We start from the raw sequence: 24909 nt of genomic DNA on the forward strand, positions 1-24909 counted from the left end.
ACAACATAATAGATAGCTACTTATAAATTGTTACTCTATATTCAATGAGATTCAAAATAATAAGTAAATCAAATCATATAGACATATAAAACATGCAATCCTTTTTTTGACAGTTACAACAACACAAACTTTTAAGATACATGTAAGTCAACAATACGTATTGAAAACTATGAAATAATGGTTATCTAAATTGTTGACTTACTTGAACACATGTGATTACAATCCACGTGTGCAAAGGAAGCAATGTCAAACATATTTCAATTTTAAACGATTTGTTTTACAAAATGTATCTTGTATATTCAAACACAAAATAATACGAAGTAATAGGTAATCCAAATATATTTATTTAGTGTTTCCTTGTTAGCGCCTTAATTTTAATTAGCAAAATGGTGAGCGCGGAGCACTAAACTAGTAATAATATAAAAAGGCAAACAAGACGACGGATTGTACAAATGCTTGAAAACCAAATAAACTCCAACTCAAACTTGCAGTCTGTATTGTAAAAATCTCCCATGTTTAGTTGTTTACTACAATACCAACTCATGTGTTCTATACTTCCCAGTTTCCATATCATTGATAGCAACAATAATTATTCACTGAAATTTACGACAATACCCCAGGTGCACCTAAAGGAAGGTACACAACACTACAACAGGAGCTGAATTTATCTCACTTTACAAATTCAACATCGTCCTCCAATATTCCTCTCTCTACATTTTGGGGTTTTCGTTTATTTGTTTTTTTAATTTTAATTTTTGCTTTCAGATCTTGCGTTTGGTTCGCAAGCCAGAATCAAGGTTAGATTCAATGTTTTGAGTTAAAGAGTGTATTTTTTTTATGTATGTATATTTGCACTTCAACTGTTTGTTGAATTTACTCACAGAAAGAACTGGGTATTGTAAAAGATGTGATTTTTATTGATGTTTTTGTGAAATGTGTTGTGGGTTTTCGATTTAAGTTTATTTGTGAAGGATTTGATTCGTTGAACTGGTAATTTGGTAGCTTTGTTAGTATAAATTTTAATTCTTGCTCGTGCATAGAAGCTGGTTAGTTGTTTTTGAGGGGCTTATTGAGCAATTCTTGTTATATGTTTTCAAGGGAGCTTAGTTTAATTGGTGCATTCTCTATCTGATGGAATTGGGTAGGTAAATCAGGGTTTAAGATTAAAGTTGAACATATAATTGGAAATTGTGCTGTTTAGAGGGTTTAATTTGTAAACAATGGAGGCTGAGATGGGAGGGAAAGCTGATGTTTATAGTTCAGCGGTGATGCCGGTGTCTGACCTGAAAGCAGTAGGAAAGAAGACTTTGGAATGGGATTTGAATGATTGGAAATGGGATGGTGATCTTTTTCTTGCCACTCCATTGAATACTACTCATACACCTTTAGATTGTAGAAGTATACAGCTTTTTCCCCTTGGACCAGAACTTGCAACGAACATTAATGTAGGTTCCGAAGAGATCAGTAAAACTAATGAGAAAGGAAAGAGGGAAATGGAGAAGAGAAGGAGGTTTGTGGTTGTTCCTCATGAGGAGGTGAATGAAGAAGGTAGACCATCGAATATGAAGTTGGGTGAGCAGGTTTATCCTATAGCAGAAGATGAAGCTGATAAGTTGGAAGGGAAGAGTGTGAAGAAGAGTAAGTCTCTTGGAACTGGAACTTCCCAACCTGCCTGTCAGGTAGAAGGTTGTACGGCTGATCTTAGTAATGCTAAGGATTACCATAGACGTCATAAAGTTTGTGAAGTGCACTCCAAAGTCAGTGAAGCTTTCGTGGGAAATTTTATGCAACGGTTCTGTCAGCAGTGTAGCAGGTTCCATAATCTGCCAGAATTTGATGAAGGGAAGAGAAGCTGTCGTAGACGTCTGGCTGGGCATAACAAGAGGAGAAGAAAAACACTTTCTGAAACTTCACCTAATGGTGGTTCCTTGACTGATGAAAAGAGTGCAGGCTACCTACTTGTTAGTCTGCTGAGAATTTTGTCCAATCTGCACTGTAAGTTACTAATATTTTTTTGTCTTTTAAATGCAAATTGGATGCTAATGATGGACATTGTTGATTGCTATGTGTTTCTTTAATCAAATTGGACTTTGGAATTTGGACCATTACTGCATTGGTTTACTTGTCCACTTCTTCTCATCCATCACCTCTCAATGTTGTTATCTTCAGTTCAGCGTATGTTTGTAGTCAAACATGTTGAATAAAGAAAATCTATTGTTGCATTTGGTAATATAATCTCAATTGTAGAATCCGAAAAGACCTTTGGTATGTTTATTTATTGTCGTTATCTTATCTTAAAAACAGTGTAGTCGTTCTCACTTCTGTCATCTTGATAAGAGCTGGATCCCTTGTACATCAACTCTAAGCTGTTTCTGACAGACATAATCCCTCTGATTCATACTTTCATTTAAACATCAACCAACACCTTTAAGGTGGTTTTTGCAGTGCAGGGAAACAGAAAGTTGGATGTATGCAATCTTTCGTTAGTAATAAGGCTGTTTTCAATATACTTTAAAACAATATGCGACATATGTATGCTACTTGACAATAAGTTAGAGAGAGAAGCTTAACATAATGTTGCTTTAAGTGATTGCAATCTTGATTTAAAGTTTCATCCCGCCTTATTGTTATAGTAATGTGGACACTGGCAAGTTTAGAAGTAATTATTTAGACTAGCAAAATAATAGTTGGAGATATGGTACAAGCTACGTTGCTTTTTAATTTTGTTGCCTAGGGTCCTAGAGAAGTTGGTTATGTAATCAAGTTGTCCTATCTTGTTTCTGTGGAATTGATCCTTCTTGCTTGATTTTATAAAGTTCTATGTGAATTGCAGCAAATGGTTATGACGAGACAAAAGATCAAGATCTACTTTCTCATCTTTTGAGAAATCTTGCTAGTCAAGTTAGTGGAAGCAACTTGCCTGAACTACAGCAAGGATTTCAGAGGGTACTCAATGCAGGAATATCTGTCGGAATTCCAGAAAAGGTGTCAGATCTTATCGCTGATGGTTTATTTGCAAATTAGCTTTCTTTTTCATGAAGCCTCTAAAATCCTTTTTCTGGTATTCAGAACCCTTCTAGCGCACAAGAACTATGTCAAGCTGTGCCTTCAGCAGAAGCACATATAGGATTACTGACCAGAGAAAATCAGCATCAGAAAGAAAAAACACAATATGCTTCACAACCGGGCATTTTCCATCCAGCTGATGGTTCCATAGCTACAAAAGGAAGTTTACCTGGGGCTTACCTTGGCATTGACTTGAATAATGTTTATGATGACTCTCAAGAATTTGTAGATATTCCAGGAAATGGACATGGTTCTATTGCTTGTGCATATTGGCCAGAACATTTACAGAAATCAAGTCCACCTCAAACAAGTGGAATCTCCGATTCAAATTCTGGTCATTCTAGTTCTAGTGGCAGTGATTCACAGGTACATTCCTCTTCATGCAGAGCCTATTCTTACAATTTACTAGAATTTATTTGGTTGGAACACCCCCTCTTCCTTTTACCCACACATATTTGCATTGGCATCATGGATAGATGCTTTTCATTTCAACTTTCTAACTGCTGTTATGCCTATAAGAGAATCAGATGAGGTCCCCCCTTCCTTAGTTTCTAACATTGACTTTGACTGAGAACATGACACTGGGACATTGATCCCAAGATTAGTCAGCGTCTTTAAGTTGGGAAAAGCTACATGCATGTCATCAAGAATTTGTAAACACGCGTTTAATTATTCCTTGATTATATTCTTCTTAAAAAATGCTGCTATCTGCCTTATCATCAACATTTCAAGGTTTTGTGTTGGAGGGTATTTCTCATACTACATTCTTGTACTGAGAGAAGGGGGTGGGCTATAGTGCTATACATGATTCAGCTGGCAATGTCTGGTTCCACCCGTTAGGAATATCTTTGGCCATTCAGAAAACATGCTTGGACCTTTTGTCATTCTTGTTTCTGTCACTTTGTCTTTTCTTTTGTCCTTATTATTCTAAAACTTTTTAGGGCCGAACTGATCGGATTGTTTTCAAGCTTTTTGGTAAGGATCCAGATGACTTGCCTCATCAATTGCGAACACAGGTAATGGTATTCCTCCCTTATTATGATTAGGCCATTGTTTGATCAATTGTCTCGTGCTCAAAATGTTGAGGTTGTGCATTCCAGATTCTTGATTGGTTGTCCCACAAACCTTCGGACATTGAAGGGTACATCAGGCCTGGTTGCATTGTTTTGACAATATATCTTCGTTTGAACAAGTCCTTATGGGAAGAGGTTTTCTTCTTATCCTTGACTTGGTTGTTTTCCTATTCTGCGAAGGCTACATGCTGAGACTTTTTTTTTCTATTATTCTTTCAGCTCTGCTATGACATGAGCTCCAGTTTGAGTAGGCTCCTGAGTCTGTCTGATGATCCATTTTGGAAGACAGGATGGATCTATACCAGAGTGCAGCAAAGTGCAGCATTTATTTGTGACGGTTGGTTTTCACACCGCCTCACCAGTTTTTTTTTTTACTATATATATATATATATTTATATTAGATTAATGTTTGAAATATCATACATTAGTTTATTACCAGATTCATCACTTAGAGTATCATGATCTGTTTTTAAGGGTCATATAGCTGTCAGTATTCTTTTTTACCCTTGTTAATTCAGCTCTTTTTTCTTGTGCTGAAGGTCGGGTTGTTCTAGATACTCCTCTACCTTTCAAAAGCCGGGACAGTCGAATTTCAAGCATCAGTCCCATTGCGGTTCCTGCTGCTCAGACAGTGCAGTTAGTTGTTAAGGGTTCTAATCTCTCTGGGCCAACTTCTAGGTACTTTAACCATCATGTTCATGTAAGCTACTTCAGTTGTCATTTTTGAAAGTTAACTTCTGATTGTTATCTTTCCTTCTGGAATACATACATTAATTACATTTTTAATTAATTTATTTATTTATTTGTAATTTCTGTAAAATATTTGAGGCTTACATTTGAGACTTTGGCTAGCAGTTGATAACTTTGTATACCTCAATTTACTATGTATAGGTTACTTTGTGCTATAGAAGGGAAGTATCTGGTCCAAGATAGCTGCTGTTATAGCTTGGTAGATAGTACTGCTGCCGAGCAGGATGAGGTTCAGTCTCTTAGCTTTCATTGCTCTATACCAGATGTTGTTGGGAGAGGATTTATTGAGGTAATGCTATCTCATGCTTCTTGGTTGATTGCTCAGTCGTTGCTTTCCTTCCGGTGTCTCAATCTTGTGTAAACTAATTTCTTATGCATTAATGATGGATACAAACTACTAATACATTCTACTATCATATCTTTTCACAATATGTAGGAATGTATTGTTATCTAGTTCTTTCGGTGTCCAAATAAAATTTTGGTTTAAAGTTTTCTTTTAATATCTTGCGATCCAATCTGATGGCTGCAACGTTTGAAGCTTTCCTACTTGAAATTAGTAATTGGTGCTGACACGAATGTTATTTTAGTTCTGGTCTTTAGTGAGTTGGTTGGTTCTGGTTGTATGTTGGCATTATGGTCTATCAATAGGCTACTTAACCCTTACTTCATTTTATCACAAGTACAAGTGTTGGATACGCACTTGGATATGGGTGTCGAATCCATATATTGCACTTCTTTACAGTTTAATTTGATGTTATCTTGTACCCTGAAATGGTAGAAAAACAAATAAAGAAAGTGGGACAGGGGATATAAAGATATGTGCATGATATGCTTGCTTTGATTTGAGATCAAAATTATGTATACTCTTAACTCATTAGCAAACAAGTGAAAGAATCTTACATAATTGTGTTTGTTTCGGCATTAAAAATTACATGAAAAGGTGCTTGCCAAAGATTCTAGGATTTGGAATTTAATAAAAAGTGACATGAAGGATGTGTTTCCCTCGTATATCCAGTTTTAAGAAAAAGTATTCTTACCCTGAATTTTGAGCCATGTGTTTAAGACTTCAGATATGTACTTAGGTACACTCAGTTTCTACTTGGTAATTCAGATTATTAGAAATTAAAATTAATCTGCTCAATGTGTCTGGATTAGCCTGTTACTTTATGTCCCCTGAGATACTTCTGGTAATTATTTTCATGCAGGTGGAAGATTATGGCCTCAGTGGTTGCTTCTTTCCATTCATTGTTGCAGAGCCTGAAATTTGTTCTGAGATTTGCATGCTTGAAAGAGTAATGGAGATTGTCGGTACAGATGAGGGTATTGATAGAAGGAATGTTGCCTTAGAGTTTATACATGAGATGGGTTGGCTGCTGCATACGAACCGTGTAAGCTCAATGTCAGGCCAAACTAATATCCAGTTGGACCTCTTCTCTTTTGTACGACTAAAGTGGCTAATAGATTTTTCAGTGGACCATGATTGGTGTGCTGTTTTAAGAAAACTCCTGGATTTGCTGTTCAGTGGAATTGTAGATACTGGACATCATGCTTCTGTTGAAAATGCATTGTCAGAGATGCCTCTCCTTCACACTGCCGTCCAAAGAAATAGCAGGTCAATGGTGGAATTTTTGTTAAGATACATACCCAGAAAAGCTAAGAATACAAAAGTCTCAGATGAATCACCCAGCAGCTTCTTATTTAGACCTGATGTCACTGGTTCCAATGGGTTGACCCCTTTGCACTTAGCTGCCAGTTGTGCTGGTTTCGAGAATATGTTGGATGCCTTGCTTGAAGATCCTGGAATGGTAATGAAATTATTGATGCTTGCTTTGATTTATTCACAATAATTCTAAGTATATTGAGAAAGCTCTTTATTATTAGGTAATAAATTAAGGAATTGGTAATGAAGTTCTCATGTGATTTTGTGAATTACCATTATTTTACCTTCTCTTCATTCATTCTTTCGTTATTATCATTATGTGTTACCATCTATAGATGTGAGTATGAGCGGAAATGAAAGTATATGTTAGTTGGAAGTGTTGTACTATTATCGAAATTGCCTTGATTAGAAATTATTTTGCACCCGGGTGCACGGTGCACCCAAGAGTATTGTTTGCTCATTTCGACAATTAGTTCTCATTATATCATCAAATGAGCAAACAAATACCCTTGGGTGCACCGTAGACCGTACACCCGGGTGTATACAACAATCTCTCTACCTTGATCACTCGATAAATGGATATTGCATGTAAGAATTGCTCTAATTTCATCACCATTCTAAATACCAAATAAGCTGTGTGCTTTTGTGGGTTATTAAATAGTGATTGTGTTTACTAATGATCATTCTAGACTCTAATATGTTTCTCTTGTTTAGGTTGGTATTAGAGCTTGGGAAAATGCTCGAGACAGCACAGGATTGACCCCAAAAGATTATGCTTACCTTAGAGGTCATAACCATTACATTGTTCTATTCCAGAGTAAAGTTAACAAAATTTCATCTGGCAAACATGTAGTTGTGGATATCCTTGGACTCTCGAACTTAAATTCCAAGCAAAAGCAGTCTGATGAACTCAAATCTGCAAAGTTCAATAGCTTATACACTGAGAAGCGGCAAATCAGTCAAAACTGCAAACTTTGCGTGCAGAGGCCAAATTATGGATTCAGAGGAACATCACTAACATGTAGGCCAGTAGTGATGTCTCTAGTTACCATTGCTGTAGTTTGTGTTTGTACAGCTCTGTTTTTCAAGAGTATGCCTCGAGTTTGTTATGTCTTCTTGCCATTCAGGTGGGACACACTGAAATATGGAGCAGTGTAGTTTACTTACATTCGGCTGTATATTGTTAAGAGGTTTGTGAAAAATGTTTGGACTGGGGGACTGCCTGTTTCTAAAGAAGAGGGTGTAGCTGACTAATTAGTAGTTTGTTCAGATATATTCTTGTATGAGCATTACACTCCTTGTACATTTAATCTTATCTTTCGCTCTGTATTTATAAAGTGAAGATAGAATTCAAACGTCTAATTAACCAAAAGGTGTAATGTAAAAGACAATTATTCATAAATGAACTGTTGCCTAGTCGTAATAGCTCTTTGGATCTTGCTTTAGTTATTTTGTTGGTTCAGTTGATTAGGAGATGGTTGATTCAGAATTTCAGACTGAATGATTTTTGTAGAAAAGAGAAGAGACGAGGCTGAGAAGCTTGCTGTAATTGTTGATGTGTTGGTTCAAAATCGTTTTAGTTGATTGAAGAGATCAATACAAGCTTTGAGCTTGGTGTTGGCTGGGATTATGATCATGGAAATGGCATACAAAATTGGAGAAAATGAGTTTAAGCCTCAATTGCAACATATCCCACCTTAAACATTCTCCCATTAACTCTCTCCATGTTCTCCCTCACTTCAACCATTGCCACTGATAGCACTGATTCAACGTCTCAAAACTATAGCTAAATTTTTCAAAAGTTTTTGTATCATTGTTCTCGTTAGAATTGAACCAGGATGTACATTGTTCTGATTTGAACTTGATTAATTAAAACTAACAAAGTTGGAAGTTTCAAAAGGCCATGAAAAGTTAATTGAATATACATAAAAATAAGAAACCAAAACCAATAATTAAAAATATACCAAATTACACATGAACTTAAAAGGCTAACCAATCCTACAAAAACTGAAGAAAAGTTAAGTGAAACATCATAGAAACTTATGACACAATGTATCATTGACATCTCGTTTTGTTATGCCTAATGCGTGTTTAACAATTTTTGGAGTAGTTATATTTTTTTGACTAAGCCAAATCACTACTTAAACTCATATAATATCATTCCACAAAGTAGTGCTAGATGAATAGATGATAGTTTTTAGCTTTAAAGGTAGTGTTTCACAAAAACTAAATTAGAGTGGTGTTTGTCAAAAGCTACCAAATTGACTTTAAAATAATAATATTAAATTGGAAAAATTGCCCGGAATAATCCGACCTTTTGCCCGTCCGCTGAAAATAATCCCACCTTTGGATTATTTTTTAATAATCCCACCTTTATACCCATTCCGCTATAAATGGTCCCATTTTACTTGGAACCGGTTGAGCAGGTATTTTTTTTTTTAAGTAGAATTTACACGTGTTGCTCCTTGATTAATCAAAAAAATAAAAATAAAAAAGTAGTAAAAAACCACCACCGCCACCTAAGCCACCCCAATTCAGCCACCACCACCCAACCTAAACCCTAGAACCACTATCCCACCCACACCTGAAACCACCAAGCTGACCGGAATCCCACCGAGCCAAGCCAACCTAAACCCAATTACCCATTAACCCAAGTACCCAACCCCTTAACCACATTAACCATTTAACCCAACCCCTCCTCTGTGGACGACGACGACGACGCGGCTGGAAACGGTGGACGGGGGAGACGCGACGCGACCAGAATCTGGGGATGGGGGAAGTCGGCGCGTCGGAGCTGGGTTTAAGGGAGTTGGTGGGTTTTTCGCGGACGGAGCCTGGGTTTAAGGGCTGGGTTTTCACGGGGGTAAGAGTGAGGGAGAGGATTGGTGGTTCATGGGAGGGGAGGGTAAGCCGGAGCCGCGTGAATGGGGTTGGCCGGTTGGGGGTTGGCTTGGTTTTGTGAGGATTCGAGGGTGGTTCATGTGGAGGTTCGTGAGGGAGGGAGGGGTTCGAGGGTGGTTCAGGGAAGGGGGTTCGATTGTGGTTCAAGGGAGGGGTGGCAGGGGAGGCCAGCGCGCCGGGATTGGTGGCAGGGGAGGCCAGCGCGCCGGATTGGTGGCAGGGGAGGTGGTTTGGGTGGATTCTAAATTAATTAATTGTTTTTTTTTTATTTTTTTTTAATTTTATTTTTTTGACTAATTGGGTGCCAACACGTGGCTAGTAACTTGCTATAACAAGTTAACTAACCGGTTGAGACCAATAAAAAAGATCGGGGGATAAAGGTGAGATTATTAAAAAATAATCCAAAGGTGGGATTATTTTCAGCGGACGGGCAAAAGGTCGGATTATTGCGGGCAATTTTTCCTATTAAATTTTGTATTACTATTTCAACAATTAATGGTGTTGAACACCTTCATCAAATAACAACTTTTAATAACCACTACAAAAATGTCACTAAATAAATACTTTTTGTTTATCATGAAGATTGACTGGAGCTCCCTCGCTAGCTATTATAACAATTAATTTTGCCAAATGTACCCTAATTATCAAAAAAAAATGATAAAATATTTTAAATTCCCAAATAACAAATTCATATAAATATATGATAATTCTAATCTTTGAAACCCAACTATCTCGAGTTCAGTTGAGTCGAGTCAAATCGAACAATCAACCCCCGACTAGCCGAGCATTACCATCCCATAAAAATACTAAAATCCACAAAGGAAAAGAATTTAACATTGTACATTTGTACAAGAGCAGCAATGGCGACAACTTCTCTCTCCTCAATATCTTCCCTCATTCTCACTCCTTTACATCCTCAACAAAAACCCATTTACCCCACTAACTTATCAACCAAATACCCAACAATAATCCGCTGTGCAATTGCTTCTTCTACTTCTCGCAACTCAAGATTATCCGAACCCAAAAACAAGAAGAAAATTTGGAGAGAAGGGGAATTCCCAGCAATTTCTCAGGGTTCAATTCCAAAGAGAAGAACCCAGATTAAGAATGTCAAGAAGAGGCTTGATCGTAAGGCTAAAGCTAAGGCTTGGGTTAATACTGTTACTGAAGCTCTTTCTGACCTTATCCTTAAGAAACAATGGCTTCAAGCTCTTCAGGTTCTTTTCTCTCCTCTACTTTTACTGCTTTTCTGACTTTCGAGCACGAGTAATTAGAGGTGTTAAAAACTGACCCGACTTGAAATAACCCCACATGACTAATTAGTTAATTGACCTGACATGACCCGACCGGAATACTCTATTTGTCACTTTAGCTTCACATTTGACAGTTAACATTGTGTTTATCAATGCTTATTGCTTGAATTTTGATTTGAGTAATGTGTATTAGTATTGTAACTAAGAAGAAGTCTAGTTGATTTTTTAACTTTTTTGGTTGAATTGTTTTATAATTGTGCTGCATGAATGATTGTTATTGATGAGCAATAGGAAAGGAATGATATCATATTTGTAAATGGAAATTTATAGTGGTGGTTTGAATTTTGGATTTGGATTAGGTGTTTGAGATGCTGAGAGAACAATCATTCTATCAACCAAAAGAAGGAACTTACATGAAACTCCTTGTGCTGCTTGGAAAATCAGGACAACCGCGACGAGCCCAGGAACTTTTTGATACTATGATAGAGGAAGGGCTAGAACCTACAGTTGAGCTATATACTGCCTTGCTTGCTGCTTATTGCCGCAGTTTCTTGATTGATGAAGCATTTGCGATTCTTAATAAGATGAAGGAGCTTCCTCTCTGTCAGCCTGATGTTTTCACTTACAGTACTTTGATTAAGGCTTGTATTGATGCTACTGAATTTGATTTAGTTGAGTCCCTCTATAAGGAGATGAATGACCGAGGAATTACTCCCAATACAGTCACTCAGAACATTATACTCGGTGGGTATGGTAAAGCTGGGAGATATGACCTAATGGAGAAGATTTTGTCTGAAATGCTTCATAATCCCACTTGCAAACCTGATGTGTGGACTATGAACACTATAATTGCCTTGTTTGGAAATATGGGTCAAATTGAGATGATGGAAAGGTGGTACGAGAAGTTTAGGGATTTTGGGATTGAACCAGAAACTAGGACTTTCAACATCCTAATTGGTGCTTATGGGAAGAAGCGCATGTATGATAAAATGTCTACGGTGATGGAATACATGCGCAAGCTTGAATTCCCTTGGACTACTTCCACTTACAATAATGTGATTGAGGCATTTTCTGATGTAGGGGATATGAAAAATATGGAATTTGCATTCGATCAAATGCGTGCTGAGGGCATGAAAGCAGACACTAAGACCATCTGTTGTCTTGTTCGGGGATATGCCAATGCAGGTGTCTTTCATAAAGTTGTGAGTACTGCTCAGTTGGCTGGAAGACTGGAAATACCAGAAAATACATCGTTTTTCAATGCTGTTATTTTTGCATGTGCAAAGGCTGAGGATTTAATGGAAATGGAGAGGGTTTATAAGAGGATGAAGGAGAAACACTGCCAGCCGGATGACGATACTTTCACTGTCATGATAGAGGCTTACAGGAAGGAAGGTATGAGCGACAAGATATATGACTTGGAGCAGGAAAAAGAGAAGATGGTCACTGACTCGAGTGAAGTGATGGACACCATGGGTGATGTCTGATTGATGACTGTATATGATTGATTTGCAAAATGTGGTTTTGGCCTTTGCAATACTTCCCAAGTAAAGGAATTCCTTCTGTTGTCATCCTGTTTTCATGACCATAAAAAAAAATCTCTTCAGTCACTGCAGCGATGCAGGAGGTCCTTCAATCATGCAGAAAATGCCTATGAGGTTGAACAGATGAAGTAATGAAGCCTACACACTTCTGGAAGCTAGTACTCCTAGTGGTGTATCTTCTACAGTTGTTGAACGACCTTGCAGTTTTGTTTCTTGAAGAAGAGCAAGATGACATATATGGTCTTTATATTAATAGGTAGATTTTGACAATTGTTAGTAAAATGGGGTAGTGTAGGAATTAGTTGGTCAAGTTCTTACATTGTGCATAGTTGAGTGTTATGCTCTATGTATTAAGCGTAATTATTATCATTTTGCATGGTTTTTCGAGAATGTACTTACAGGGATATTTCAGTGCAGAAAACAGTGTTTCAGTTAGTAACTATGTTTCAGACTATTTAAAGACAAGGGGAGAATAAAGGATGGTGATACGGCAAGTGATAACATATCACCTAGAACAAAGGATGCTGTTAAAAGGCAAGTAATGATATATTTACCTTGAACAAAGTATGCGTTTATTCTGTTAAAAGATCAAACTCCAGAGATTGAAGGAGTCACAGTGCAGGAGATGTGGTAAGAAGACTGTGAACCTAGTGAAAAATAAAGGCAAAGTGTGTTTTTGAGAGGATAGAAAATGAACATTGGAGATTTTCTTCAACCGCAATCGGTGGACCCAGTGAGGTTCTTCACACGCCTAGGTCTATGCAACGAGAAACCTCCACCCCAGGGTGGTTACGCTAATTCAGACAGAGCAGCTAAGGAATATGTTCATCTCTGCATTCACAGGTTTAGGGAGGAAACTCGAGTATCATGCAGACAACTTAAAGCAAATCTTAACATAAAGACAGTTTAAATTTTTATTAGATGTAAGAATGAAATAATTAGATTACAAATTATACAGTAGATAAAAAAGTAAGGATACACGTGTCACAGTAAATTTCCTCTAAAGTATAAAAATAATAAACTAAAACACACCAACAATGTTGATGAAACAAAAACCATCTACCCCATTCTCCCACCCCTAAAAACTCACAAAACAACAAAATGGAGAGGGAAACAACAAACAAATGTATGATATAAGCTATACAAAAAAATAATAATTGAAAAGAATTATGCAAACTTCGCTGTAGGTGTAAATTTACAAATTCCTATCCCGTGTGTCGTTCATGGTGTATTCATCCTCAATGAATCTAAGTCAATGATTGTGTAAAACTAGCTGTGTCATAAACAGCAATTCAAGAACAGATTTTCAGCTGACCATCCTCTGTTCCGACGAGAAAAAGTCGTGAAAATGGAAGAATAGCTATGCTCGACAACACAGACATGTTTTGGAACCCTCGGTCTGCTGTATGTAGAGCCTGACGAACAATACGATGCTGGCCATACTGCAGAAAAGAAAAATACAACAATTGAATTACACTATTTTATTTTTGCTAAGGACCCTATTGAACCAGCCATCTCTCACAAGTTAAACCAACTCAGCTACATTGGTCAATGCTTGAGACAGTAGAGGGGGGAGGTAAGAGAACCCCTTACTCCCAAGCAAATGTAGTTGGTGGGGTTTGAAGAACTTGTGACCTCAAAGTCACAAGGTGAATTTCTCACCAACTTCACCAAGCTGGGTTTAATACACTATACAGTATACACATTATACATACAAGGAAATTACAGCCTACAGTCCAGTCTCCTACTCTGAATATATATTCCTTAGTCTGTATAGTATGTCAATAATTAAACAGTTTTAGTACTTACTTCATCCATAGTTCCAGCCAGAGAGGAAAGTCCAATTTTATTTTTGGCGATTGAAACTATATCTTGGCCCCAAACAGAAAAATCTAATATACTATCACTGTGACCTTTGTAGACAATGGATTGTGGCGGCAAACTCCTGCAAAACAGAAAGCAAATCCAGCAATTAATAAATCAGCGGCTATTCAGTAAAATGCAGCACTTAAAATGTCCACAAAACTAGGGTAATGCTTTTAGATGAACATTTCAAGGCGAGCTGACCATGCAGTGCTTGTACAATTTGAAAACTAGTTGGATTCTTTTAGGATAGAAGCAAAGCCTAATCACACAACATTTAGCATTTACCCTACAGAATCAGCCATGAAAATGGAAAGAGAGGTAGAGAGCAGAACGGAGTGACAAGAGGAGGGGAAGCAAATTGAAAAGGTATGATTTCATCTCACACTGAAGTGCTAGCATAGGAGAACTGCTGTCTTAGCTAGAGGAAGATTTGGTAGTCCTATTATTAGTTCCTAAGAATTGAAATACAAGATTTTAAAAAATATGTTTGGTAGACTTTATTTTGATGCATAATTTCCTTCTTGTGCCTAGGTACTTATTGTAATTATAATTTCATGAGCAAAGTTATATTTATACAACTTTCACCTCAGTTGAAAAATTTACAGATGACACAAGCCCAAGATTAAAAAAAATAAAATAAAATAAAATAAAATTGAGCAGCCTATATTAGAGAAAGGTACAACCGGCCTAACTCCCCCAAAAAAAGCAAATAAAGCAAGTGCAGCTAATTATATATCATGAACGACGTGAAGGCATCATAGCACTTAAATGTAATACAACACAGACCACCCAACTTAAGACTTACTTTCTGAGGTCCCAGATTCGTAAGGTTTTGTCCAGAGAGCTGGAAACAAGATAATGATCCTCTGGTGCAGCCAGCTGCAGGAATAAGTCATTCACATAAGTAATTTGCAATCTAAAGAAACATATTTTCTACCAAGAAATACCTTTGTCACATATCCATCATGAGCACGCCAGGAGGCAATGACATTGCCACTTCTGGCATCAAGCAGCCTGCAATTACCAGAACCCAGTCCCACTGCAATCCAAGAGTGAGAAGAAGTATATTCCATTTTGTCAGAACCACAAGAGCATATGGCAGAAACAAGGGAAGGGAATCCATAATCTGCATATTCACTGTTCCACATATGAAGCTTCTCACCGACAGCAGGATCAATGAATCTGCATATGAGCAAAAGACTCTCAATAACCAGGAAAAAGTAATCAGTCCAGAAATTTGGTAAAGATGAAAACTACTTCCACTTTCCCTATACCTGAGAGAACCATTTCCAGTACCAACTACAAGCTTTTCCACAGATTCTAAGAAATGCATGCAGGTATACAAAGTACTATCAATGCTGGTAAAAATTCCACCAGAATGTGGGTATGAGTTCAGCATACTAGCTTGGTCAGTGTTGACCCTCATTGCGGAAGATGGAGGTCCAGAAGTTTGAGTCATAGTGGCAGATGATTCAGAAATTAGTGTTATTGCTTTTCCAGTTTGGCTATTCCAAACATGTATGGTCCCATCACAAGACGCCACCCTCCCACTGTAAGGAAGGATACATATGTCATTCACCACCTGGAAGTAAAAAATATCAATCAGACATCCAAGTTCATCAAGCTTCAGTGAAACAGCTGACAAGTCACGTACAGTGTATAGAGAGTAGATAAAGAATACCCGCCTTAATTTACACAAGGAAGAAAGAGCAGGAAAGACAATGATTAAAGAAAAAAAATACACCAAAAAAATATTCAACAACAATAAGTCAATAACTCTCTTGGATGACATCCTAAGAAAAAGTGCTGATATTATTCCAGTGTTTCACTGCTTCCTAATAAGGCAAACTGAAAGATTCCAAGCTTGAAATAGATCTTACGGATGCCTTGTAAGAACATTTTAAAATTGCAATGTGATTAAGCTCTTGCACTTATTGATGCTTATAAATTTACTTAATATATCCACAAGTCCAGCTGTGTAAAATGGCAAAAATAATATGCATAATTCTATTTTACATGTATAGACCATGCATATTCTTATTTACAGGTACATCGTCAGCCAAATTGCTTGAGATTTTGTCAAATCCTTCTTTGTTTCTTATTCAGTCAAACAGCTTAAACTACTCTGTACAACTGATAAGTCTGTCCAAGATGTTCATGTTTGATGTAAATCCTTTAAAATTATGCTCTCATTGTGAGCAAGGGAACGTATATACCATTTAAAAAGAAAAAAGCAAGCCGCATTATCCCGGTTATCAGTTCTTTCATTTTGATTAATCAAATAAATCTAGGACAATGGACAAAATTTGATACTCAAGTTCTCCACTGACCAGAGAACGCCAAATATGAGCTTCACAGAATGTGTTATTCTAGACATATAAATTCTACATCAACATTGTTTGAATGTATCATATATCCTTCTCAAGTTATCAAGATGGGCATCACTTTCTACCAATGAGCTGTTGAATAGAACAATGAAAAATACAGGAAAATTACTAATGACGCAAAAGTTTGATAGGAAGCAAACCTCCTCGTGACCATAGTAACCAGACACGCAATCAACAGTTGACAAGTCCCATCTTTGAACCATTCCCTTAAAACCAGGACCTACTCCTGCAGTAAATACAGTACACTCATCTTGATCTACAGCCAAAGACCTCAATGCTCCATGATGAGCACGGACAGAGTGTATTACTGATGCCTTAATCTTCCACGGACTCTCATCTTTTGAAGTGCCGACACGGGCAAGAAAATCTGGCCCTTCCCAAGTAGTAGCAGGAGTAGGGAACCAGAACCATGGTTCACATTTGCCAACTTTAAATGTTTCTGAGTTAATTTCGGCTGAGTTTTGATGAGTTTCATAAAAGCGTTTATGAAGTACCATATCATTGCTTCCTTTACTTCCCTGAGATTGTGGTACTGCCCATCCAACTCCGTTCATTAGCAGTTTGGTTGGATTGTACTTAGACTTAACGCTTTCTTTGATCAAGGCCTTTCTAGAATCACAGTTTCCTGAACTGCTCCTAGATGAATCTCCTGTAAATTCCCACTAAATCATAACGAATTTAGAGAAACGGAATGTAAGTATACCATGAAATCAGTATCAACTTGACAAAGGAAATACAAACATACAAGGAAAAAATAACCCCACCTTCCAGTTATAATGCTTAAGGAGATATTTTTCAAGCAGAAGCCATGTAGCACAACATTGCCGCAGTCTCTCTATGCCGAGAAGAGTTGCAAGAAAAGGATATAAAAGCAACCTGCAGACATCAAAGGAATTCTTAAAACAACGATAAGCAGACCACAATTCCAATATCTAAAAATAGCACAAGTGTTGAATGGAGAAGTGCTCAACACCCACGCTAGATCCATGCGACTTTCAATTTCTGCCTCCTTGTCTGAGCTGTGTTTGGAGATCTTATAGCTTTTTCCCAGAGAGAGGGGTGAACTAGATGATTCACGAGAAAAAGCAAGCTCATCAAACAGCTCTTTCAGCTGAGGTATGATATGCAAAGCAGTTAAATCTGGACCAATCTGCTGACAAATAGTGATGAGAGTAGCAGCAGCAGCCTGGAAACAGAATAGAACAATTCATCACATAAACAAGAAGTTTGCCGCTCATAATGCATACTAGACTTCAGGAAAAAAAAAAAAAAAAAAAGGAACACAATACTACAATAGTGGCGAAAGAAAATAAGGATTATTTCTCTTACATAAAAAATGAAATACAGGCCACACAAAGCCTGAAAAGTATGAGAATTTAGATGGAGAAGCTGAGGAGCATGCGTATTTAAATGCATATGTTTACAAAAAGAGACGTAAAGGTTTAGGTATTGAAAATTTTCAGGATTAACTGCACTGATTGTATCAATACCATAAGCTATCAAATAAAGAGCATCTCAAAGAGGGCTTAGAAGCAAGCCCTGAACCCATTCAATAATATGATTGGCAAGCCACTGGAACTCCTCAATGCCTCAACAATGCACGAGACATATTAATTTATTGGTGCAAGTGTGACACTATGAAACAACGTCAAAAAAAGCATATCATTCAAATTGCTAGAGTAACAAGGACAAAGACTCAGCAGCTCCCAATAGTTTTTTTTTTTTTTTTTTTTTTTTTTTTTTTTTTTTTTGACAAAAGCTACAGAATAATACAAACTTTTGAAAATAAAAATAAAAAATCTTGTGGCCCATATTCCACCACAAGGGTTAATTAGTAAAATAAGGAAACCTCAATCTTATCAATTTGTTTTTTACAATCCTGCCATTTACCAAGGTTTAAGAAGTAGGCAAAGGCCTTGTGTTTGGCATAGCCTTTGTCCAGGCAATTAACATTTGAAGAAAAGGCAGGCAGAAATTATCAATAAAAACAAGGTTATTATATCTTATGGAAGGCCGGTACCATAAGGAAATACAGGAATTCGCTTTAATAAATATATCGCTTTTCCCCAAAAGCGGAAGGAAAAAAAAATTATAACAAGAGACCCAAGACCCAGGGTAATTTTTTCACTAAATATTTGGAAGAGCTGCTTGAAAAGAAAAACAAAAAAAGAGTTGACTTTTATATATGATACAGTAAAAACACTTGCTACAAGGTAACATAAGGATCAAAGAAAAACAGGCACTGAGCATGTGCTTTGTTAACCATTGGATTAGTTCCATTTCCATGTCATTGGAGTTCTGTATCCTTATCACACATCGTCAGAAAATTCACCAGAAAATTATACAGAAAAACAGATTTTTCCCCCCACTCAAGCCCTTGCATGTACGTTGCACCAAGTCAGGGACAGGGTAAAAAAAGGAAACAGGAATAGTGACAGAACAATGGGCACAACAAGCTATGAAGTAAATTGGTGTATCATATCCAGTATGGGATTGTGTAGGGTTCAAGGGATGACTATCAAGGAAATATTGCTGTGTGCCACATAGCCAAGCACTCTCTATGCAATGTTTCTTTGTACCATGCTAAACTTTCAAGTCCCTCTCTAACAGGATCCTAATTTCCAAAAACCTCATGCATATGAAATAATCTGTACATAAGGCCGTGATAATTAACCGAACATTTTAGCTCTCAGATTCCTTGACAATCAAAGCTGCTGCAAGTATAGTATAGTGGTAACCTTAATTGTTATACAAACAAGATTATTGGGTTCTCATCTCCAAAAAACAACTAATTTGCCACTCTCTGACATTAAAAACACTCACAAAACCATTATCTTCCCATTCTGCTCGTGCAAAAATCTTAGAATTGAAGTAAAATTGCATATTAAAAACCTGAAGTACTGGAAGTTCCAGGTTGCCTCGCATAAGAATCACAACAAACAAGCAACTTTGGCCCTGCATGTTAGCACGCAAACACGATTAATAAGGAAAGAAAAATAAATTTGAGAGAGAACATAGAAGTACTTATAAAGAAAGGGCCAGTACTTCAAGCAACTCCTTGACCACCACTTCTTTCTGCAACAATGCAATCAAACCATCTAACACAAAGAGACAATCAACAAGAGCTAAAGAGTTCCAACTCTGCACAGGCTCAGGCTTATTGATAAAAGATGTATCAACGCAGGAACGAACAAAATTTTTCAGCAACGGAAGAATCTGTGAGACAATAAAACTCTCACCCAAAACAGCACCTGAAAATCAGAGGACATCTCAAGCTCAGAAGTCAAGGCACCATTATCAGTTAACATAATCAAGCACTTCTTTCCAAAGTTTAAATAAAATTTTATACCAATTCTAACTAGAGCATTAATTCCATCAGCACAAAGTCCTTTGCCAAAACAAGACATCAGAGGTAAGATTGTCTGCAGTAACCAGCCATTGCTCAGTTCTACATAACTAAATAATAAAATGTCCATAAAATGAGAAGATTAGCAATACGATCCTATAGCTAACCTGCTGAATGGAAATAGGAACACCGAGCTCTTCACTGGACCCAATTAATAGCACAGACGCAGCAGATGCAGAGTTTTTATGAGGAGAATTAAGCAGGTTTGATATGATCAAAGGGTGAATTGTTTCAAGGTATATTTGCTTCCCAACGTGGTTCCATACCTCACGCACAAATGAATCTTGCAGAAGGGAAACTTTCAAATGTGAATAGCCTGTTGCCTGAAATAAGCATATCAGTAGCAGAAGAATAAAATGCCGGAAAATTGCAAAATCAAATAAACTAAATTATACAACTAGCCTGTAAAATCTTCTGAATGGAAGGCAACACCAATCTCTTGATTGCTTCAGGTTTCAGACATCTTAGAAATTCTTTAAAAAGTACACAAGCCCATTCAGCTTCAACATCTGATAAAGAGTTTTGCATTAGAGGTAAGCAATAAGTAGCACATATTTCAGCAGCAAACGTCCCCATGGATCTCAAGGCCCCTTTCTTGGCAAAATTAGCAGCATAATGTAGACGTGATCCATCCTTTGCCAAAAGCTGAAGGGGAGCAATAAAAATGTACGAGGACTTGACTGTTACAGGAAAGAATGGAGACTCCAGAAGACTCTTGGCAGAAGGCCTCCTGAAAAATAAAAAATAAAAGACAATTAGATAAATAAAAGAGATATTTGCGCTAGAATAATATAAATGATTTGCAGAGCGGAGAGAGACAATAAGGTCATTCTCTAATTAGCTCTAAGTTGTATTTGAGAACATAAATTAAGTGTACCTTCTCCAATTCTTCTGGACACATGCTTCAACAAAAATTTTCACATGTGGAGGAAGTTCTCTCAAAATTCCAGGTAAAGCACCACTGTCCACGTATGTGGATAAAGAAACTGAATCAAATAGAGGCTTCCTCAAGTAAACTTCTGCAACAACACAGCCCAGAGAAAAGATATCCTTTGCAACAGATGTTGAGAGTTTGTTCTGACAGAAAGATTGTTGAGCCCAAAGCAACAACTCTTGATATCCTCTAGAACTATCATCTTCCTCAAGATACTCAAGGATATTATTGGAATCCACTTTAGGCAACATACAAAAGCTGAATTTGTTATCAGTTGCTTTAGTAACATCATCACTTACATGACACTTGCTATCCTGATTAGAGGACTCTAGGTCAGCAGAGAAACTCTTCACAACTTTCTCTGAGTATATGGGATGTAAATGCCTGGAATGTTGGCAAAATGCAGCAGCTTCTTCTATCTTTCTCAAGTAATCAGTTCCATCGAATAAAGGTTTTTTGCTATCAACTAAGTTCTCATGATGTATAGAGACAGCCCCCCCAACATTAGCACTGACTCTATTTCTCTTGGTATTGCCCCAGCGAACAGGGTGTGGTTGAGTAAATAGTTGACGACGCCCTATTGGCCTTGGCGTTGTGGGTTGTGATGACGGCAGCATGACATTCTTGGCAGCTACAGCTGGCTGACCTGACATTTTGTATCCAAAGGTGATATCAATCCAGTTATGAATTTCACGTGAAACCCGCTCACTCTCAAGTGCATCACGATGAAATTTTATGAACTCTTGCGGACTTCCAGCCCATGAAGGCACTGATAAATCACTCATACCAGGGTGAAGAGAATAAAAGATTTGGTGATCACAATAAAACTCTGGAATGCACTCATCAGGAGTCCATTGGTATAGTCTTTGCATAGTGGAAGGATATTCATTAGGTTCATACACTGCACGTACAGCCAAACGCAGGACACTCAGCGGTAACCTCCTTGCTTTGTAGCTGCAAACAGCCAATTCAGAAAGGCACTCATCTGAAACATGATGTGGAATTTCAGATGTTGAATATGTAAAATCCAGCTGTTCATCACCTTTTGCCAGGCGCCACTTGCTTTTGCTTAAATCCCTCCACCCTACAGCATAATTTTCATCAGGCTTGACACTGAAATCTATTACCCACGGCATTACTGTATGAAATGTGTGGTCTCCCCATCTTCTTCCAGCTAGTTTGTTTAAGACAAGTAGATACTCAAAGTTACTTAGCTCTCCCCTCCACCACTTATAAAATTCTGTGGGCCAATCTACTGATGAGGAAAGATTCAGATCAGCATAAAGGCTTTTAGAAAGACAATCAGGAGTGGAACAACTTTTTCCTATGAGGGGTGAGGCCAAGGATTCTTCATCATCTTCACCTAATACATACTTTACATGAGGTATATCACATATGCTTAACCAGGTCCATGAAAAACTTGAGAACATCACCGTAGAGGGACGGATGTTGCCATGGGTAAGCCCTAAACCATGGATATAACAGAGGGCTGAGAGTAGCTGGTATATCATAAATCTTGTATGCCACTCAGAATTCAATGCTTCAGGACTGTAGTGGAGAATGTTTTCCAGCGTGTGAGGAGCCTTAGGGTAAACTCCAATGGTATATCCAGGCGCCTTTAGCATTCCCAACACTGGTACCAGATTTGGATGCCTCAAACAACCAGGGACTTGATAATCACTAAATGAAGGGATTCCAAGTAACCTAAGAAAATTTTGACTAGCACGACATGTTGCTTTACCTTCAATCATGACACTGACAGAACACAACATGTCATCTTCCAACCATCCAGATGAAAAATTGGAAGCTATATTCTCAAATGTAGAGAAGGTACAATGACCAACAAAAGCGCATGGTGCAATTGCAGTTATTGTTCTTAAGCAAGAAAACCTACTAGAATAGTGACAAGAAGAGTTCTCACAATAAAGACTGCAGACTCCAGTCTTCATTCCAGTCCTTAACAATGGGGTGGACATTTTCCACATAGGAGAAGACAGCGAAAAGCTGTTGTTGCCGGAGACTTCTATGTCATTACTTTGATCATTGTTTCCGTTTTCAATGCATTCACCGTCATCCAAAATACAATCATCCCTATATCAAGACTTCACATGAGATGAGATACAAGGAAAAAAAAATATAAGTAAAATAAAATAATGTTTGGCTGTGACAAGAATATGAGTAAACCCATAGCTTGGGCATCATATATCAACCAAGTAAATTTCAATGCCTTCACCAAGCTTCTCATTAAGTGGGAATCAGCCCTTGAGCTAGATCAACACACCCCACCCACCCACCCCCCAAAACAAAAAGGCTCCATTCCATACACAGACACAATATATTACTTCTACTTTGTACTATATAAAATAAGCACCCTATTACTTTCATCATAACAATAATATACTCCCTTCATCACAAGCCATTCAAACCTTCAACCCAATAAAGTTTTTGAGTATAGACAGAAATAGAAATAATTCTTTCATCATAACTATAATATACTCCCTCTCTCCCATAATCTTGGCATCGTTATGACTTTTTGCAGTTCTCACACACCTCAATTTGACCATTTTTTTTTCTATATATATGAAAGCAAATGTATGTAATGTGTTATTGGATCCATTTTAATGTATATTTTCCAAATATTAACTTTTTTTAATTTTTACTAATATATATTTAAATATATCAATGGTCAAAATTAAATATTGGGACAAAGGCAGTATTCTGGGACAAAGGGAGTATCCCAGACACACAAAAACAAAGATAAAAAATAGAAATAAATTCCTTTTGACAAAAGCCCAATTCACCTAACATCAAACTTATTACAACATTCAATTGATATAGCCAAAAACCCATGATCACATTCAAGTTAAATCCCACATTTTATAGCTATCAAAGTATAATCTTTAACATAAGTTATTATGATCATCCAACCATCTAAAGCAGTAAAGCATAACTAGATAAGAAAAAATGCTTAATATTTTTTGTCGTCCAACTTTCATACTAACTCCGTCCTGATTCGCAATCAAATTACTAGTTCAAATTACACTATTGACATAACAATTAATTCTGGACGAATGGCAAAAACACATTAATATATGTATAAAAATGTACAGAATCGAGAATTACACGTATTTAGTGATGCAGTCATCTTCTTGCCGAGGTAAATACACCAGCATAAATTTAGATGATACCTCCCCACTTGAATTCGACATCTATAAAACCACAAATTACAAAAAAAAAAATTAGCACCCAAAACAAAAATTAATAAATAAAAAAAAAAGGTGAAATTGTTGGAAATTTGAAATTTTACTTGAACAACAGCCCTAGAAGCTAAGGGAAGAGCGGAATCAGAGAAGGCGTAAGAGAAGAATAATTTATCGGAAATATCTGATTGAATTCGATGTTTTAAGCAATCTATGCACATTTGTTCTTCCATTTTTCTGTAATTTTTTTGAGATTTTTGGTTTCTTTCTTGGGCAATTGACCTCTTAGTTCGTGTGCTTGTTCATAGTTTTGGGCATTGTTTTGAAGTTTTACTTGCGTTGGGATCAGTTGTAAAAATAAGAACTGAAATTGATGTTCAGGTTAGTCTGGGAAGGTGCCGGATTTGTCCAATGAGCCATGACGGCTCGGGTCGATTAACCGAGTTGGTGTCGATATAGTGGACTTGGACCTAAATAGTAACCAAAATTAGATAAATGGAACTCCGTAAATATACTCCGAACCAAATCGTCCCAAATCGAATAACTTATCGGAATAACTTATCACTATAGTTAAAGTACTCTGTAACTTATTTGAACAAGGTAACCAATATGCAATTTTACATATTGAAGCTAACGCTATATGTTGTGTTTCAGAATAATTGACACACTTTCTTGGACGTCTATAGTTTAAGAAATTAATTAATGGGAACTATATATATTAGTTCTTTAATATTTCGTAAAGAGCATAAGTAAAATTAGCGATTTTTTTAATGTTGAAAATATATACATGTGAGAGTGAGAGTGAGAGTATGAAAAGTTAATGGGTCATAGTATACATAATTAAAAAAGTGATGGTCAGATGGTCAAGT

The 24909-nt window shown here is 37.1% G+C and overlaps 3 protein-coding genes across 5 annotated transcripts; 2 read left to right on the forward strand and 1 right to left on the reverse strand.

The window, feature by feature from the left end:
- Positions 1 to 452: 452 nt before the first annotated feature.
- Positions 453 to 7985, forward strand: LOC110722054 (squamosa promoter-binding-like protein 1). The gene is made up of 12 exons (XM_021901289.1): positions 453 to 636; positions 766 to 797; positions 1146 to 1995; positions 2834 to 2985; positions 3070 to 3432; positions 4008 to 4082; positions 4167 to 4274; positions 4359 to 4476; positions 4679 to 4817; positions 5031 to 5178; positions 6095 to 6694; positions 7264 to 7985. Exons 3-12 carry the CDS (start codon positions 1221 to 1223, stop codon positions 7705 to 7707), a joined length of 2922 nt encoding a protein of 973 aa, XP_021756981.1. The 5' UTR covers positions 453 to 636; positions 766 to 797; positions 1146 to 1220; the 3' UTR covers positions 7708 to 7985.
- Positions 7986 to 8781: 796 nt separating this feature from the next.
- On the forward strand, positions 8782 to 12686 carry LOC110722055 (pentatricopeptide repeat-containing protein At3g06430, chloroplastic-like). Its single transcript, XM_021901290.1, has 2 exons — positions 8782 to 10667; positions 11063 to 12686. Exons 1-2 carry the CDS (start codon positions 10311 to 10313, stop codon positions 12188 to 12190), a joined length of 1485 nt encoding a protein of 494 aa, XP_021756982.1. The 5' UTR covers positions 8782 to 10310; the 3' UTR covers positions 12191 to 12686.
- A 232-nt stretch (positions 12687 to 12918) lies between these two features.
- On the reverse strand, positions 12919 to 24447 carry LOC110722056 (protein GFS12-like). Of its 3 annotated transcripts, none has more exons than XM_021901291.1 (16): positions 24148 to 24447; positions 23964 to 24049; positions 20784 to 22931; positions 20309 to 20636; positions 20014 to 20229; positions 19850 to 19922; positions 19546 to 19751; positions 19393 to 19455; positions 17472 to 17686; positions 17265 to 17376; positions 16641 to 17162; positions 15388 to 15695; positions 15061 to 15295; positions 14919 to 14992; positions 14057 to 14192; positions 12919 to 13689 (listed from the first exon to the last, which is right to left on the reverse strand). In XM_021901291.1, exons 1-16 carry the CDS (start codon positions 24271 to 24273, stop codon positions 13540 to 13542), a joined length of 4998 nt encoding a protein of 1665 aa, XP_021756983.1. In that variant the 5' UTR covers positions 24274 to 24447; the 3' UTR covers positions 12919 to 13539. The 3 variants fall into 3 exon arrangements, with proteins under 3 accessions (XP_021756983.1, XP_021756985.1, XP_021756984.1); XM_021901292.1 differs by having other exon boundaries at positions 12921 to 13689; positions 17478 to 17686; positions 24148 to 24446; XM_021901293.1 differs by lacking the exon at positions 24148 to 24447 and having other exon boundaries at positions 20784 to 22942.
- Between the last annotated feature and the right edge of the window lie 462 nt (positions 24448 to 24909).

This window comes from Chenopodium quinoa, unplaced genomic scaffold (genome assembly GCF_001683475.1).
Source record: "Chenopodium quinoa cultivar QQ74 unplaced genomic scaffold, ASM168347v1, whole genome shotgun sequence".
In the NCBI taxonomy this organism is placed as follows: domain Eukaryota; kingdom Viridiplantae; phylum Streptophyta; class Magnoliopsida; order Caryophyllales; family Amaranthaceae; genus Chenopodium; species Chenopodium quinoa.